The following is an 18,335-nucleotide window of genomic DNA, read 5'->3' on the forward strand; positions in this document are numbered from 1 at the left end:
TACTTGGAGAGAAGACGGGCAGATCCAAAATCTCCCAGTTTTACTTTTCCATTTTGGGTGAGGAAGATATTCTACATTAAACAAAAAAGAAGAGCTCAGATTTTGTCTTCCATCATTCAAACATAAGGCAGAGGTCTCCAGAGAAGCTGGCTCTCAAAGCCTGCTGATGATAGAGATTAAGGGCAGAAATACTTGAAATGCTGATAGCCAAGTCCCCAAATGAAACACAAAAAACAAGATAGACTCTTGACAGCTATACATCCCCCAGCTTGGGAATTCAGGATGACTGCTTAGAAACCTAACAACCAAGCTCCAGATTGTATCAGCAGACCCTGATCGACTAACTGGGAACCTGTTGGTATAACTCCATGTGGCAGGCCCAGCACTCAGTCATTTTCCATCTGAGAATACATGGTCTTAGTAAGCAGTCACTGAGAGAGCCTGAAAAATATTAACATATACTACTAAATAAAAATGTCCCAAAAGGAAATAGAATAACACAGGAAAAATACTAATTGAAGTAGGTTTTTTTGGTCCCAAAAGTGTATTTCACTTACCTTGGATTTGATATCTCTATGTAACACATGTTTCTTGTGAATGTGATTTACTCCAAGGCACAGTTGTGCAAACCAATGAAGTATCTGTAAGAAAAACGCATGCAAATCTGCAAGAACGCAAAAACTGGTTCATGTTAACCCAAAATGCCAGACAATCGTCGCTAGGCCTTAGTTTTACATAATGTAAACAGAGAACTCCTAAAAATGACATAGTTCAACTAAGATACAGTGTTGTCTGGAAATAGTCAGAAAAGCTGCGAATCCATGTTTCATCATATTATGTGTGATCCAAATAGCAATTTATTTTAATAAAACTCCCACTATATTTTTCTTATATTCAACTAAATAAAAGTATTTCTTAAATACACATACAAAGGTAGTTTACCACTTAGAAATAGATATGCTACAATTTTATAGTGCAATCACTACATCAGATTTTCATTTCCCTCTTCAGAATATTCTTATATTAACATTAAAATATTTAATTATATTGTCAACAATCCTTTGAGGTCAGTAATCAGCTTACAAATCCCAGTTAATAGCACCCAGAATTTCCAGGTGCCTGCAACTGAATGTCAAACTAAACTTTTTCTTTATGCTATGGAGAGTCACCCATTTGAAGTCAAGGTTGACCTCCTATGGAAGCCATATTTTAAACAAAACAACTTTTGCCCTGGCCAGCTTGGCTCAGCGGTTAGAGCATCGGCCTGCGGTCCGGAGAGACCCGGGTTCGGTTCCCGCTAAGGGCACGTACTTCGGTTGCAGTTTGTCCCTGGCCTTGGTTGGTCGTGCGGGTGGCAGCCACTCGATGTGTCCCTTCACGTCGATGTTTCTCACTCTCTCTCCCTTCCTCTCTCTCCCTCCCACTCTATCTGTACAAAAAATGGAAAATTTCCTCGGGTGAGGATTAAAAAAATAAATAAAAATAAACAAAACAACTTTTAAGTAAAAATACTCATATGAATACAGTTTTATAACATGTTATACCCTAAAACAAACTAAACTCCATTAGTTTCCTTAATTGAGTCACTAAAATAATATTAGTATGCAATTTTCCATGAAAAAAGGTAGTAGTACTAGACCTAAAGAAATATGCCAAACTTTAGAAGAAAAAAGATTTGAGAATAGGTAATCCCAAAAAACAAAAATGTGGGCTCACTTTTTTCATGATCTAGAAATACAAAATAAATCCATCTGTCTCTAAAGTTTAAATACAACAAAAATAAAAAATTTAAATCTCCAGTACAAAATATGACAATTAATACAATTTTGAAATGTTCTAAACATGGAAGTTTTATTCCTTGATATGTTATAAATATATCCAGTTTACTTCCTAAGATCATCTCAGGCAGCCACATCCTGACAACAGTTAGCACAGATACAGAAACAAGACCTTTCTAACTAATGTGTCAAGTAATCACAGATATCAATGCTTTTATTTTAGCTTACACAGATTTTATGAGGCAAGTTCTTCTAAATCTTGAGTGAAACTATGTAAGTTAGTCTCTTACCTTATCTTCAGGAAACAACTTCCCTTTCTGATGTTTAATCTTTTGCATTAAGTCCCCTCCATCACAATATTCCATCGCAATATAGAGATGTCCTTCAGCTTAAACAAAGGTAAAACTCTTTACAAAAGCGTGGTGACCATAAATCAAATTCAGAAAAGCATGTATCTGGGGGAATTCATATTTACCTTCAAATGATTCTTCAAAGGCAACAATATTGGGGTGTTTCATTTTGGCTAACAAAACAGCCTCCTTCCTAGAATTCTGTGTACCAGAGAAAGACTAGAAGATTTTAAATAAATGTAAATGTAATACTTCATTTGAAAGTAGACAGTTTCACAATGATACAGTAGAGTTCATATGATACTCCAATGCCAGACACAGTTTCAGAGCACTGCACTTTGACCCAACTTAAGTCTATCAAATACTAAAAGTGGTGATTTTTCAACTATGGCTATATTTTGCATGCTTAAGCTGATATATCCTAACAAGTATAGAATATAAACTAGTTTTTTGTAAATATTTTTATTGATTTTTTAGAGAAAGGAAAGGAGGAGATATAGAAACATCGATGAGCCCTGGCCGGTTTGGTTCAGCAGTTAGAGCATTGGCCTGCGGTCCAGAGAGACCCGGGTTCTGTTCCTGCTAAGGGCATGTACCTCGGTTGCAGTTTGTCACCGGCCCTGGTTGGGTCGTACGGGTGGCAACCACTTGATGTGTCCCTTTCACATCGATGATTCTCTCTCTCTCTCTCTTCCTCGCTCTCCCTCCCACTCTATCTGAACAAAAAGTGGAAAAAATGTTCTCAGGTGAGGATTAAAAATAAAAAGAAACATCGATGAGAGAGAGGCATCAATATCAATCAGCTGCCTCCTGCACACCCCCTATAGGGGATCGAGCCCAAAACTCAGGCATGTGCCTGACTGGGAATTGAACCAGAGACCTCTTGGTGCATAGGTCGATGCTCAACCACTAAGCCACACCATCTGGGCAGAATGTAAACTAGTTTTTACATCAGCCTAAGCATAACCTGATTTGGAGAGCCAGTATGCCATTAACAATAGTATATAGCCTTAAAGCAAAAACAGAGATTTCATGTTTTAACTGTCTGCATTACTTTGTCCACTGGCCCAGATTAAAAAGAATATACTGGTGTATTACTACAGCATAGATGGACAAAGACCATGTGCAAAAAAAGGTTCCAAAACTGTTTATTCCCTAACTTACTCTTTGAGGATAAAATACTGAATGACTTACCTTAAAATTAAGAAACAAAGGTTCTCAAATCAGCAACAATAGCACCAACTGGTAACTTGTTAAAAATGAAAATTCACAGGCCCACCCAGACCTCCTCAAGCAGAAATTAGGGGGCGAGGCTCAGCAATCGTGTGTTAACAACCCCTCCAGGTGATTCTGATGTCCACTCAGTTTGAGAATCAATAAACAAGATCAAGAAGGAATGAGGGAGCCCTGGCCAGCGTGGCTCAGTGAATAGAGCATCAAACCGCACACTGGAGGGTCTTGGGTTTGATTCCTGGTCAAGGTTATGTATCTGGGTTGCAAGTTCGATCCCAGGCCTCCGTCCCAGCCATGTGGGAGGTAACGAATCGATGTGTCTATCTTACACTGATGTTTCTCTCTCTTTCTCCTCCTCTCCCCTCCCTTCTACAGACTCTAAAAGTCAATGGAAAAAATAGAGGATTAACAAAAAAGAAAAAGAATGCAGTGGGGGGAAAATAGCACTTGGGATTTTTTTTTTTAATTGATTTTTTTTTTGCGGGGGGGGGGGCATTGATTTGTTGTTCCACTTATGTATGCATTCACTGGTTGATTCTTGTATGTGCCCCGACAGGGGATTGAGCCTGCATCCTTTGTATATTGGGACAATGATCTAACCAATTAAGCTACCAGGCTAGGGCCTGGGATTTTATTAAAATGCACTTTTTAAAAATTGATCAAAACAGTATTAAGCAGGCTCCATGGCATGGATTCTTCCATATGCAACTATGATACACAGTTATAGTGATAAATCATCACCTTCCTCATCATATAGGGGAATAAAACCTATAAACTGAACCACAGAATAGGTTCCCTGATACCAAAGGTTAGCATTTTAGGTCTTTACTCTTTGTATTTTTGTGTTTCTTTTTCATCAATATTGCATCTGAGTTGTTTTTAGCAAACACCTCCTACACCCTTAAGTATACCTAATTAGAAATTATTACAAATTATTCTCATTGAAATAAATAGCAATCGTCACATTTGACTATTTTTCTTCCTTTTAGTTAATTACAATATCCTAAGAACCACATCAAGACCTTGTAAATCTATGAGTCATTACATCTTTTGCACTGAGGAGCAATTCCATGTTAAATCTCAAGAACTTGTTCTCTTATACAAATTGCATATACACTTTCAATATGCGCTAATTTCTTTAGCAGTGACCTTGGGAAGCCTTATTTCCTTCATGGCGAACATCCGATTGCTGCTTTCCTGCTGAACCAAAAGGACTCTGCCAAAGGAGCCCTCCCCGATCACTCTCAGGACTGTGTAACCATCCATGCTGGGCACCCCACGAAGCCTGGCTCCACTCCCACAGTCTCCAGGGGCTCTCCCAAACTATATTCAAAAACAGAAACATCTGAGAATTACATTTATTACGAAAAGGCAGAATTCAAAGTAGCTCTAATCACCATGACAGGACAACAGCAACTTACTCCTTTATTTTTTCAACAGTATGACACTGAGCACCTGCACCAGATTTTATAATCCTGCGCAAATCTCTTATCATCCCTGCCATTGCAGACGCCCCAGTGCAGAACTCAACAAATGTAGGGTAGTGAGTCTTATAGATAGAGCTATGCTGGCAATCCAGCAGAAATATCCGGGGGTTATTGTTTGATTTTTCTGGCCGTGGGAATTTCACAGGGATGGGAGAGGCATGTTGAGTTGGAGGTGCCTGGCACTAAACAGAGGTATTAAACAGTCTTTGAACTTCAGTCTCCCCTCTTGTACTTACAGAATAAAGCAGCTAGTTGGATTGATTAATACATAAAAAATAATGAATAGAAAAGTCCTAATACTTTAGTACCTAAGAACCCCCAAATAAAGGGCAGTGATTATTATCACTGAAACCTTAGAATAGTGATCCATTTTTTTTTTCATTACAGATAAAACACTAGATGAATTTACTTCATTTTCAGAAAGCTTACTTGTTTTATTTTATTTTTAAAAATCACACCACAAGGAATTATGAGGCACAGAGAGCAAAGCAGGTAAAGCAAATATCACTAACCAAAACCTATAGCCACATGTAAAACTTCATTTGTATTCCTGTTTAGAATTACCAGGAAACTCAAGAAATGATTTCTCCATACAACTCAATAATATGCATTGTCTTCAAGACAACTTTTCAAGAACAATTAGGTCTTTCTGTGTAGTCAGGGACCTGACAGAAAAAAAGTTCTTTGTCACTATTGGAAGTGATCCCTGGTATTTATTACACAATTTAACAGGGATGCCAAGTTTTCCCATATTCCTATTCTTTTTTCTTCGGGGTCTTTGTTCTATGTAATGGACAGCACCTAATAAACACAGCAACCACTGACTGTTCTCGGCCGAAAACCACCTTTGGTCCTCTCTGCCCACACTTGCCATTCATTACTCAATATCACACCCCTACGATCATTAAGAGACGTGTATATATTCTGAACGTGACAAAGTGTCCCTTTGCGTGCCTATGCCAAACAAAAACTAGTAAAGTGATTTGCAAATGCCGGCAGTGGGATCTCCGGTGAGATACAGGTGAGGCTGAGAAGGAGCGCGCGGGGCTGACGGCACCATGGAGGAGGCCACTCGGTTCACCCGCGACCAAACCCTTGCTCCCGGGGACCCCGCTCCCCCGGCAGCCCCCCACCTGCGCCACACCCAGGGTGGGAGACGCGGGAGCGCGGCCAGGCCGGGGACGCAGCTGGGGCGCCGCTCCTCCAGCGTCTGGAGCGCGTCCCCCACCCCCCCACCCCCGGACCCTGCGTGGGCGCCTCCCACCCCCTCACCCCGCGAGGGCGCCCCCGCTCGCGGGCCCCAGACCGCGGCACCCGCCGCCGCAGTTCTCCCACCACAGGCGGCCTGCGGGACCAGACCGCTCACCTGCTCCTCGGCCGCGCCTGGCGCGCTTCCGCGGGGCGGGCCGTCCGGTGGGGTCCTTGCCGCCGAGGACGCCGGGCGGGTGGGAGGTCTGTTCTCGGAGTAGGTGGGACTACGGAAGGCGCCTTAAGCCTGGTTCCTTGTGGCTCTAGAACAGTGCCAGTAGTATGAAGGGAAAAGTGTTCCCCAGCAACTTCAATTTTGTCTCCAGTTTAAGAGAATAGCCCACGTATATAAATTTCAGGGCACAGCACTCAGCTCAAGGGCTGTGACCTTCGGCAAGTGTGGAGGGCAGAACAGTGTCCCCCAGAGATGTCCACATACCACTCCCTGGAATTTGAGCATATACTAGTTAAGTTACAGGGCAAAGTGGAATTAAGCTTGCAGATAGAATTAAGGTTGCCAACCAGCTAATTTTAAAATATGAACATTGTCCGGCCGTGTGGCTCAGTGGATTGAGCTTGCTCCATGAACTGAGAGGTCCCCATTGGGTTGGATTCCGGGTTAGGGCACATGCCCAGCTGGCAAATTCCAACCCCAGTAATGGCTGCGGGAGGCAGTGGATCAATGTTTCAATCTCACATCCATGTTTCTCTCTCTAAAAAATAAAAAAAATAATAAAAAAAACTTATTTGGCCCTGGCCAGTTTGGCTCAAGATTAGAGCACTGGTGGGCAGACCAGAGAGTCCTGAGTTCAGTTCCTGCTAAGGGCAGGTACCTTGGTTGCAGTTCCTCCCTGGCCCTGGTTGGGGTTGTGTGAGTGGCAACCAATCCATGTCTCTCTCTCACATCCATGTTTCTCTCTCTCTCTCTCCCTTCTTCCCTCTCTCCCTCCTGTTGTATCTGAAGATAACTGCAAAAATGTCCTTGGGTGAGGATTAAAAAAAGTTTTTTTCTTAATATTTAAAAGAAAATATGAAGATTATTTTAGATTATCCTGGTGGGCCCCATGTAATCTCAAAAGCTCTTTAAAATGTGTGGACCAAAAAGGGGCTTGACAAGCTCATGGGAGACCCACATGGCAGGCCTGGCAAACTTAGAGACCAAAAGTAACTGCATAGGATGGTCTTAACATAAACATTTGTAACTAAAAGCGAGTCATGGTGGGTTAGTCACATCCTAGGCCTGTAGCTTCCTTGACAACAGTCAGTCTTTACCTTAAGTGAGCCTATCTGTTGTCTTTTTGCATCTAAGATAACATACCTGTGGAGTGTCAGAGTAATTCCCTATTTTTGGATTCCTCAGGCTATACCCACAGCACTAGAACATGAGACCACAGAACTCGTCATTGTTATCTTGTTGCCTAAATACCATCTCTATGTGCTATAAATGCTAATTCTTAACTATCCTTTACCCACCAGTGTAAAAGAAGTATTTGTCTCTCCATTTTACTCTTTACTCTCAGAGATTTCCCTGCTTTGCTTTCTTGTGCCTCCCTAATCTACCACCAATGAATTTCATGTAATCCTCTTTACATCACCCCCTTTTATACTTATGTATAAAACAAGCTGCAAAACTGCCATTCTCTGGAGCGTTTTCTCAATCCGTTGAGATTTTGCTTCCTGACAGTTATCATCAGTTGGCTCAAATAAACTTATAAAAATTCTCTACAGGTTTGGACATTTCTTACGTTGACAAGTGGAAGAGAGGGACAGAAGTGAAAGACAGAGTCAGAGTAACATTGAAGATGCTGGTGGCTTCAAGAACCTGGAAAAAGCCAAGAAACAAACTCCCCCCTTGAGCTTTCAGAAGAAACACAATCCTGTTGATATCTTCATTTTGGTCCAGCGAGATCTGTTTCAGACTTCAGATCACCAGAAGATAATAAATTGTGTTGTTTTCAGCCACTATGTTTATGTCAATTTGTTACAGCAGCAATCAAAATGAATGCAGCAAGTAACTAAACCTCTCTACCTCAAAGGATTATTGTGAAGATTAAAATATATTAGAATATATAGTAAAATTATATATTGGAATATGTCTATTAGAATATATTAGAATAATGAATGTCTGGTTATACTTGTAAATACTAAACATGCAAGAGTTAATATAGGATTATTCCATAGTGTAGTGATAAGAGTAGGAGTATAATGTTCTGAAGCGTCAACACTGGCAACTCTTGCTCTGCTGGCTTTCTTTGTATGCAATAAAAAAGACTGGTTTTAATGGGGGAAAACAAATACAAAACTACTATACATGCCTATACCCAGAATACTGCTACAGTTTAAATTTTCATGAACTACTGCTCTTGCAGATTGAGCAACAGGCGCAGACCTCAACTACCTTATACTGTATTCATCACAGCATTGGAGAAAAGTTGATAAAAGTGCCCAACTCTTTTCTTTCCTTGCCAGTGTCCACAGACATTGTTCCATTAGTGTATTAGTCTGCTAGGCCTGCCATAACAAAGTATCACAAACTAGGTGGCTTAAACAGCAGAAATTTATTGTCTCACAGTTCTGGAGGCTAGAAGTCCAAAATAATGCAGTCAGCAGGACTGTTTCTGAGGACCGGAAGGGACCTGTTCCAGGCAGACCTGGGGTGCAGGTCTTCTTTAGCATGTAGAATGCTGTCTTTTCTGTGTCCCTTCACATTGTCTTCCCAGTCATATTGGATTAGGAGCCAACAGTAAGCCAATATGCTCTCATCTTAATTTATTGCATATACAATGACCTTATTTCCAAATAAGATCACATTCTGAGATACTGGGGGTTAAGACTCCAACATATCTTTTTGGGTTGACACAATTTGACCCATAATAATCAGCAAGCATAGACAGATGAGAATGGTTAAGTGAGCATATTGAGAACATATCTGGCCTCTTTTCTCTAACAGCTATAGGCAAGTGAGGATCCCATCTAGGGGAGCTTCTGAACTGGGTAGCAGTCGAAAATAATAAAATATTATTACCCTAGCTAGTGTGGCTCAGCAGTTAGAGAGTTGGCCCACAGACCAACGGGTCTCAGGTTCAATTCCTGGTCAAGGGCATGTACCTGGGTGGCTGGTTCAATTCCTGACCCTAGTTGGGAGTCGTGTGGGAGGCAGACAATTGATGCGTCTCTCTCACATCTATGTTTCTCTCTCTCTCTCCTTTCCTCCCTCCCTCTCTCTCTGAAACTCAGTGGAGAAGTAGACTTGGATGAGGCTTAACAACAACCAAAATGTTATTATTATAGATGACATATACAAATTACTAAGGGCTAGGCACTGTTTTAAGTGAGTGTGTATATATATATATATATGTGTATATATATATATATATATATATATATATACATATATATAGTACTTAGAATAGGACTAGATAAATGTTAGCTATTAACTCATTTAATTTTTGAAATAACCCTAAAGATAGGTACAATTATTATCTCTGAGGCACAGAGAAGTTAAGTTAGTTGTCTCAGTTACCACAGCTAATAAGTGGTAGAGCTAGAATTCGAATCTAGACAATATGGCTCCACAGTCTGATTACACTACAATAATGTAAGAGAGGTGTTGTAATAGTAAACTGTCGGACACTGACTGAGTCTGAAGAGGGCCCATTGGATTTAGCAACAGAAAATCCTGGGTGGTCTTGAAGAGAGTAGTTTACAATGATGCGATGAAGGAGAAACCAAATCGCAGTCGTTGAAGTGGGATGGTGAGAAGAACCAAAGAGTGTAAGATACTTTAAAAAACCTTAGCCATAAAAGGAAGGAGAGAGGGTGATAACTATGGGTAGAGGGAAATACAGATTATGCAAGTATTTTTTAATGGGGAAATTGTAGATATATTTGTATGTTGAGGGATAATAAACCAATGGAAGGAAAGTGAGACTGAAAATACTAAAGGCAGAAGGGCCCAGGATGATCTAATTGAGACTGAAGCATTCAGAAACAAATACAGCGAATAATTAAACCTCTCTATTTAAGAGCCCAGTAAGAGGATCAGCCTTGGACTAGATGTCAAATCTGCTTCTGAGACCAGAAGAAGAAATAAGGATGGGTATGGATGTAGACAATATTAAACAAGGAGAACAAATCTTGAGAACTTTGAAAATCTTGAGAATCTTGAAACTTAATTATCTCCATGAAATAGAAACTTAAGTCATCTATAGAGTTTGGGTATTGGGACAAAAACTTCTAATAGGAAAGCTTATGTAATCAAGATCTTTATATTTGTTTATAAATTGTATATAGTAAAATTCTGAGTAGTGAAGTTTTTATTATTGTTGTTGGAATACAGGAAGAAGCTAATGAGGACAAAGGCTACTGAGTAGCTCAAAGGTGATGCCAAAGCATAGCTGTGTAATCATCTCTAGCACTGAAAAGTTTGGATTATTCTAAAATTGAGATCATGCGATTCCGAAAAGGCAGCAGGGCGAATGGAAGCTACACAGACCGTCTCCGAGGACCAAACTGGAATTACAACCAAAATAAAGACAAATTGTCGGGAAAAGGCAACAGAAAAGCAGCTTGCAAGGATCATATAACCAGGGACACTGACTCAATCCTGATAGGACTGCGGAGGCAAGAGAGGAGAGCTGGGACCCCACAGACAACAGCGGTCTTAGCTGTGAGCAGTTCCCTCTTTGGTTACACTACCAAGCAGCTCCACAGCACAGAGCTGGGATAGATGCAGAAATAGCCACAACCACTCACCTTGGGCTCCAGCAGAGGGAGGGCGGACTGGACTGGAACTGTGTGGGGACACACGGGATTTGAAGGGCACTCAGAGCTTTTGCTGAGTTGCAGCCACACAGGACGGTGGCCATCTTACTCCTTCCCAGGGCTCTGGGGAGAGGCTGTGACCTCTTCCTTAGAGATTCAACCACACCCAGGTGGGCCATGGAAATGCAAATTGAGGCTCATTAACAACCAGCATCTGCCCCACCCTCGGAAAATCCCCTTACACTGAGCACCTGAGGGAATTTTTCATACAACTGAGAACCCAAGGATCTTCAAATAACTGCTACTGATAGCCTCCAGGCAAAAAGCTAGAGGATAACTAAACCATTCCTGGGCTGGCAACTCTAACCAGGAAAATAAGACTTGACAATGGTGTTTAACATGGGTCCTCCCTCACTGATCCAAACCCAGGACAGGGAGCCACAAACGACAGAACACCAACACCCACAAAAAAAATTTTGGCAGGCTCCAAACACCCCTGTGATAGCCAAAATGGTGAAACAAAGAAACAAAAGCCAAATGAAATAACAATAGACCTCTACTAAAGATGAGATAAATGAGGAGCAGTTAAGCAAGTTAACAGAGCAAGAATTCAGAGCCATGATCTTGAGGAAGCTCAACAGCATGAGTAAGGACATGAGCACCATGAGTAAAGATATAGAAATGTTGAAAATCAACAAACTGGAAATTAAAAACCACCAAGAAGAAATGAAGAATGACATATCAGAAAAAAAGAACATATTGGAAGGTCTAAACAACAAAGTATAGGAAGCGGCGGACCAGGTCAGTTAATTAGAAGACAGGGTAGTAAAAATCAACCAATCAGAAAACCAAAAGGAAAAAACAATTAAAAAACAGGAAGACGGCTTAAGAGAACTGTGGAACAACTGAAAACATAATAATATTTGCATCATAGGAGTCCCCGAAGAGGAAGAAAATGGGCAAGGGTTAGAGAATATATTTGAAGAAATAGTGACAGAAAACTTCCCTAATATGGTGAAGGAAGAAGGCATTCAAGTTAAAGAAGCACAGAAAACCCCGAGTAAGAAGAACCCAAACAGGCCCACATCAAGACACATAGTAATTAAAATGCCAAAAAATAAAGACAAAGACCGAATTCTAAAAGCAGCAAGAGATAAGCAACAGGTTACCTACAAAGGAAAACTCATAGGCTCTCAGCTGACTTCTCACAAGAAACACTACAGACCAGAGGGGAACGACATGAAGTAATGAAGGTCATGAAAAACAAGGATCTGAATTGAAGACGACTCCACCCAGCAAGGCTATCACTCGAAATAGAAGGTCAAATAAAGAGCTTCCCAGACCAAAAAAAGGCTAAGGGAATACATTAGCACCAAACCAGCACTGCAAGAAATGTTAAAAGGACTGCTGTAATTAGTAAAAGAAATAGGAAGAAAAATATAACCACACTTAACAAAAATGGCAATAAATAAGTAATATCAATAATCACCTTAAATGTAAATGGATTGAATGCTCCCATAAAAAGACACAGCTTGGCCCTGGCTGGTTTGGCTCAGCGGTTGGAGCGTCGGCCTGCGGTACAGAGAGACCCGGGTTCGGTTCCCGCTAAGGGCACGTACCTCGGTTGCAATTTGTCCCCGGCCCTGGTTGGTCGTGCGGGTGGCAGCCACTCGATGTGTCCCTTCACGTCGATGTTTCTCTCTCTCTCTCACTTCCTCTCTCTCCCTCCCGCTCTATCTGAACAAAAAATGGAAAAATGTCCTCGGGTGAGGATTAAAAAGAAAAAGACACAGCATGTGCTGATTGGATAAGAAAGCATGACTCACATATATGTTGTTTACAAGAGACAAACCTCACAACAAAAGACTCACATAGGTTGAAAGGAAAAGGAAGGGATGGAAAAAAATCTTCCAAACAATCAAAAAGGAAAAAAAAGCTAAGGTAGCAATACTCATATCTGATAAAGTAGATTTCAAAATGAAGGCCATAACTAGAGACAAAAAAGGTCACTACATAATATTGAAAGGATCTATTCCACAGGAAGATATAACCTTGATAAACAAATATGCACGCAACATAGGAGCACCAAAATATATTAAAAATCTTCTGGAGGACTTCAAAGGAGAAATCGACAGCAATACAATCATGCAGGGGACTTCAACACCCCATTGACACCACTGGATAGATCCTCTAGACAAAAAATTAACAAGGAAACATAGACTCTAAATGACACACTAGACCAAATGGATTTAATAAACATCTACAGAGAATTACACCCCAAAACTACAGAATTCACATTCTTCTCAAGTGCACATGGGACATTCTCAAAGAAAGACCACATATTAGGACACAAACTAAGTCTCTACAAGTTCAGGAAGATTGAAATCATATCAAGAATCTTCTCAGATCACAATGGCATGCAACTAGAAATCAATTGCAACAAGAGCATGCAAAGACATTTGAACACATGGAAGCTAAATAGCATGTTATTAAACAATGAATGGGTTACCGAGGAGATCAAGGAAGAAATTAAAAACTTCCTGGAAACCAATGAAAATGAACACACTACAACACAAAATCTATGGAACACAGTGAAAGCAGTTCTGAGAGGGAAGTTCATAGCAATATAGGCCTACCTCAAAAAACAAGAAAAATCTCTAATAGACTATCTAACCTCACAATTTAAAGAACTAGAGAGCAAACAAACAAACACAAAAACTCAGAGCAAGTAGAAGGAAGGAAATAGTAAAGATCAGAGCAGAAATAAATGACATGGAGACCAAAAAAAAAAAAAATTCAAAGAATCAGTGAAACAAAAAGCTGGTTTTTCGAAAAGATAAACAAGATTGCTGGACCCTTAGCTAGACTCACCAAGAAACAAAGAGAGAGAACCAAATACACAAAATCAGAAATAAAAAAGGAGACGTAACAACTGACACCACAGAAATACAAAAGATCGTTAACAACTACTATGAACAATTATATGGCAACAAATGCGACAATCTATAGAGAAATGGACAAATTTCTAGAAACACATAGTCTCCCAAAACTGGACCGGGAAGAGATAGAAAATTTGAACAGACCAATAACAACTAAAGAAATTGAAGAGGTAATCAAGACTCTCTCAGCAAACAAAAGCCCAGTCCCAGATGGCTTCACAGGGGTTTTACTGATCATTCAAAAAAGAACTAACACCATTTTCCTCAAACTATTTCAAAAAATTCAAGAAGGAGGAAGACTTCCAAACTCGTCTTATGAGGCCAGCATAATTTTAATTCCAAAATCAGAAAAAGACACTACAAAGAAAGAAAACTACAGGCCAATATCCCTGATGAACATAGATGCCAAAATACTGAACAAAATACTAGCAAATCAGATCCACCAATACATCAAAAAAATTATTCACCAGGGATGCAAGGCTGGTACAATATTCGAAAATCAATAACTGTGATACACCACATAAATAAAATGAAGAATAAAAACCACATGATCATATCAATAGATGCTGAAAAAGCATTCGACAAAATCCAGCTTCTGTTTCTGATAAAAATGTTCAGCATTGTGGGAATATAGGGATCATATCTCAACATAATAAAGGCCATATATGAAAGACCTACTGCCAACATCACACTTAATGGTCAAAAATTAAAAGCGTTTTCCTTAAGAACAGAAACAAGACAGGGATGCCCACTTTCACCACTCTTATTTAACATAGTACTGGAAGTCTTAGCCACAGCAATCAGACATGAAGAAAACATAAAAGGGATCCAAATTGGAAAGGAGGAAGTGAAACTGTCATTATTTGCAGATGACATGATATTAAACATAGAAAACCCTAAAGACGCCATCAAAAATCTACTAGACTTAATAAATAAATTTGGCAAAGTAGCAGGATACAAAATTAATGTCAGGAAATTGACGGCATTCTTGTACACCAATGATGAACTCACAGAAAGAGAAACTGAAAAAACAATCTCATTTACCATCGCGGCCAAAAAATTAAGATACCTAGGAATAAACTTAACCAAAGAAGTAAAGGGCCTATTTGCAGAAAACTACAGGACATTGGAAAAAGAAATAGAGGAAGATATAAAAACGTGGAAGCACATACCTTGCTCATGAATTGGAAGAATTAACATAATTAAAATGTCCGTATTACCCAAAGCAATCTAAGATTCAATGCACTCCCCATCAAAATACTGACATATTTCACAGAACTAGAACAAATACTTCAAAAGTTTATATGGAACCAAAAAAGACCCTGAATAGCCACAGCAATCTTGAAAAAGAAGGACAAAGTAGGTGGGATCACAATACCGGATATCAGGTTATACTACAAAGCTACTATAATCACAACAGTCTGGTACTTGCACAAGAACAGGCATATAGACCAGTGGAACAGAACTGAGAACCCAGAAATGGACCCAAGATATTATGCTCAATTAATATTGGACAAAAGGAGGTTAGAGCATACAATGGAGTAAACAGCCTCTTTAATAAATGGTGTTGGGAAAATTGGACAGCTTCATGCAAAGAAATGAAACTAGACCATAACTTACACCATACACAAAAATAAACTCAAAAGGGATAAAAGACTTAAATGTGACTCGTGAATCCATAAAAATCCTAGAAGAAAATGTAGGCAACAAAATTTTGAACATCATACGCAACAGAATTAAAACAACAATATGGTATCAACTCACACCTGTCAGAATGGCCGCCATGAACAAATCATCAAACAAGTGTTGGCGAGGGTGTGGAGAAAAGGGGACTCTAGTACACTGCTGGTGGGAATGCAGACTGGTGCAGCCACTATGGAAAACACTATGGTGTTTCCTAAAAAAATTAAAAATTGAACTTCCATTTGACCCAGTGATCCCACTTCTAAGAATATACCCTAAGAAGCCTGAAACACTAATCAGAAAGAATACATGTACCCCCATGTTTTTAGCAGCACTATTTATAATAGTCTAGACTTTCACCATCCAGTATGTTGCCACTAGACATGTGTGGCTCTTGAGCACTGGAAAGATGACTAGTGTGAATAAAAATGTGCTGTAATGTAAACTATATAAAGGATTTTTAAGACTTTGTATACAAAAAAGTAAAATACTTCATTAATAGTTTTGTATTCTGATTAATGCTGAACTGATATTTTAAATATATTGGGTTAAATAACATATATTATGAAAATTAATTGTACCTGTTTCTTTTTACTTTTTAAAACCATAGCTACAAGAATATTTCAAATTACATATGTAACTTGCAATATTTCTATTTCTACTGCTGGTCTAAAAAGTCATGATGTAGAAAAAAGGAGAATTTGATGAGCCAGAGGTCTGAATGAAGTACAAGGTTATGTAGAGAGGAAAGAAGGGAGGAAGAAAGCTGGCCAGAGAGTAGTTGTGAAGAGAACAGGATCATAGCATCTTAAGATTTCAGAAGTGGAGCAGTTCTTGGAACGCTGAAGTCTATGATTTTTTTGGTATTACATCAAGTCCCTCTGAGCTTGCACATATAAACTCCCATTACAGGGGTTAGACACATCATGAATAGTGAGCTTATAGGTTATGAGATCATAAGGTTATAGTGAGAGAAATTATACGTGATGCCCACTTTCATGGTCTATACTTGTACCAAGAATCAAGATCAAGGGAGCTTTTGCCACTCTGCTCCATGGGAGGTTTCTGTCCTCTCTGAGCTCGCCTTAGGACACCTGAGTTATTGATTGACAGGTGTACCAGCCCAGTCAAACTCCCCACCTAGCACTGTCCCGGGAGTGGGTTGCACCTGGCCAGGGCAGCCAAGCACTTGGCGCCAGAAGTGAGAGCCCCTCGGGGTTTGCCCTCCCACTCCCGCCTCACTGGGTCAGTGAAAAAAGGGTAAGAGTAGTGGTGTTTCACCCAGCCCCGCAAGGCTGGAGGAACCCACCCTGCCTTCTGGAATACACGGAAGGGCTCTGGGGTTTATGTTAGGAGAGGAAGCAGATTCTTGGAAGAAACAAAGTAAAGAATGAGAGTGACTGGCGGGCAGAGAAGGAGTAAAGGTTAAAGCAGCATGGAGTTTAGATAGAATGTCCTGCCCTAACAAGGGAGTGGGGCAGGCTGGTAGCACTAAAACAGGGTGGAGAAAGACACAAGGGCCTAAAGAAAAGTGAGTGTCTGGGTTGCCCTGGGTTGTGGTATTTGACCGTCAATTCCCACAACAGAGCTAGAAGAGGTCCCCTGAACTCTGGGAGGGCAGAGTAGATTGCCCGGTATAGATTAAAAATGGAATTGGCCTACCTGCTGTCATCAGAGTTGCCCAAGGTTCGGAGTTCGAGATGACAGTCAGGGCGTCTGTTCCTGGGCACCTTCAGTCTTCAGCCTTGAGGCCAATCTGATCAAGGCCTGGATTGTCCATTCCTCCAGCCCAAGGAGGGGATGAGCACCGACTCTGTGCAGTCTGCCCGCAGTCCGACTTCCAGTGGGGTCCTCCACACTGAGAACATGGCTCAGGCGGTGGTCAGGGATTGGGGCATTGCCTCACCCGGTGGCCAGTCTGATTGCATTTAAAGCAGGGACACTCCGCTGATTCTGGTGGGTGCCCTTCTTCTGTCCCCTGAAGGGGGTTTGCTGACCCCTTTGATTAGTGGGGGCTCTGATGGCAGAGGCAAGCATTTGGAATTCTGCTCTTCTTTGCTGTTTAGCCTCTTCATCACGATTATTAAAAACGTTAAAGGCTAGATTTAGAAGTTCCCACTGAGGAGTTTGAGGGTCATCTTCCAGTTTTTGTAACTTCCTCCTAATGTCTGGGGCCGACTGAGAGATAAATCTCAGGTTTAGAATGACAGTCCCTCTGGGCTAGTAGCCTGTATATGGCGGGATAGAAAGGTTGCAGGGTTTTCACTCCTTTCCTGGACTATTTCAGAGTTTTTCATAGCTAACAGCCTTGTGTGAGGCTTTTTAAGTCCCTCAAGGAGACATATCATATGGTCCCTGGCTTTCCTACCTGCCCCACTGTCCTGATAATTACATCTGGGGTCTTGGCTAAGGACTGCTTCAGCTCCTACGGGGTTAATGGGGGCCTGTCACCTCAGAGCATCAGCATGGCCCTGGGCATTAACCCAGACTTGATTTTTATCTTCCGGATTAAGGGTGGAAGAGTGAATAACATGACTATCATTCCAAGTTAGATCATAGGACTGAGTAAGGTACTTGAATTCCTGAGTATAATTGGTGGGATCCTCAATAAAGAATATTAATCTTTTATTTATTTGGGACAAGTCTGAGAGAGAGAGAAGGGGACATGAACTCTGATAATCCCTTCAGCTCCTGCTGCTTCCCTCAGGGGACATTCTAAAATGGGGACTGAGGTAGGGGACGGATAGGGGCCAAAGATGGTTACCAATCACGTGTGTGAGGGAGTTGTTTGCAGTGGTAGAGGAGTCAGAGTCAGAGTAGGAGTTTCAGGGTAGGGTGGGGACCCACAGTAGG

General features: G+C 40.8%; 1 protein-coding gene across 1 annotated transcript in view; it reads right to left on the minus strand.

Annotated features, from left to right (window-relative positions):
- NEK3 (NIMA related kinase 3) overlaps positions 1-4,633 on the minus strand; it is a 28,870-nt gene extending 24,237 nt beyond the window's left edge. Inside the window, exons 1-5 of the mRNA XM_036250002.1 lie at positions 4,511-4,633; positions 2,254-2,347; positions 2,069-2,166; positions 558-641; positions 4-71 (exon numbers count right to left, since the gene is read on the minus strand). Of these exons, the coding sequence (XP_036105895.1) occupies positions 4-71; positions 558-641; positions 2,069-2,166; positions 2,254-2,347; positions 4,511-4,627 (461 nt within the window). The 5' untranslated portion in view covers positions 4,628-4,633. The remainder of the gene's footprint in view (positions 1-3; positions 72-557; positions 642-2,068; positions 2,167-2,253; positions 2,348-4,510) is intronic.
- Positions 4,634-18,335: the final 13,702 nt, after the last annotated feature.

The sequence above is a fragment of the Molossus molossus genome, unplaced genomic scaffold, assembly GCF_014108415.1.
Source record: "Molossus molossus isolate mMolMol1 unplaced genomic scaffold, mMolMol1.p scaffold_m16_p_9, whole genome shotgun sequence".
Classification (NCBI taxonomy): Eukaryota; Metazoa; Chordata; class Mammalia; order Chiroptera; family Molossidae; genus Molossus; species Molossus molossus.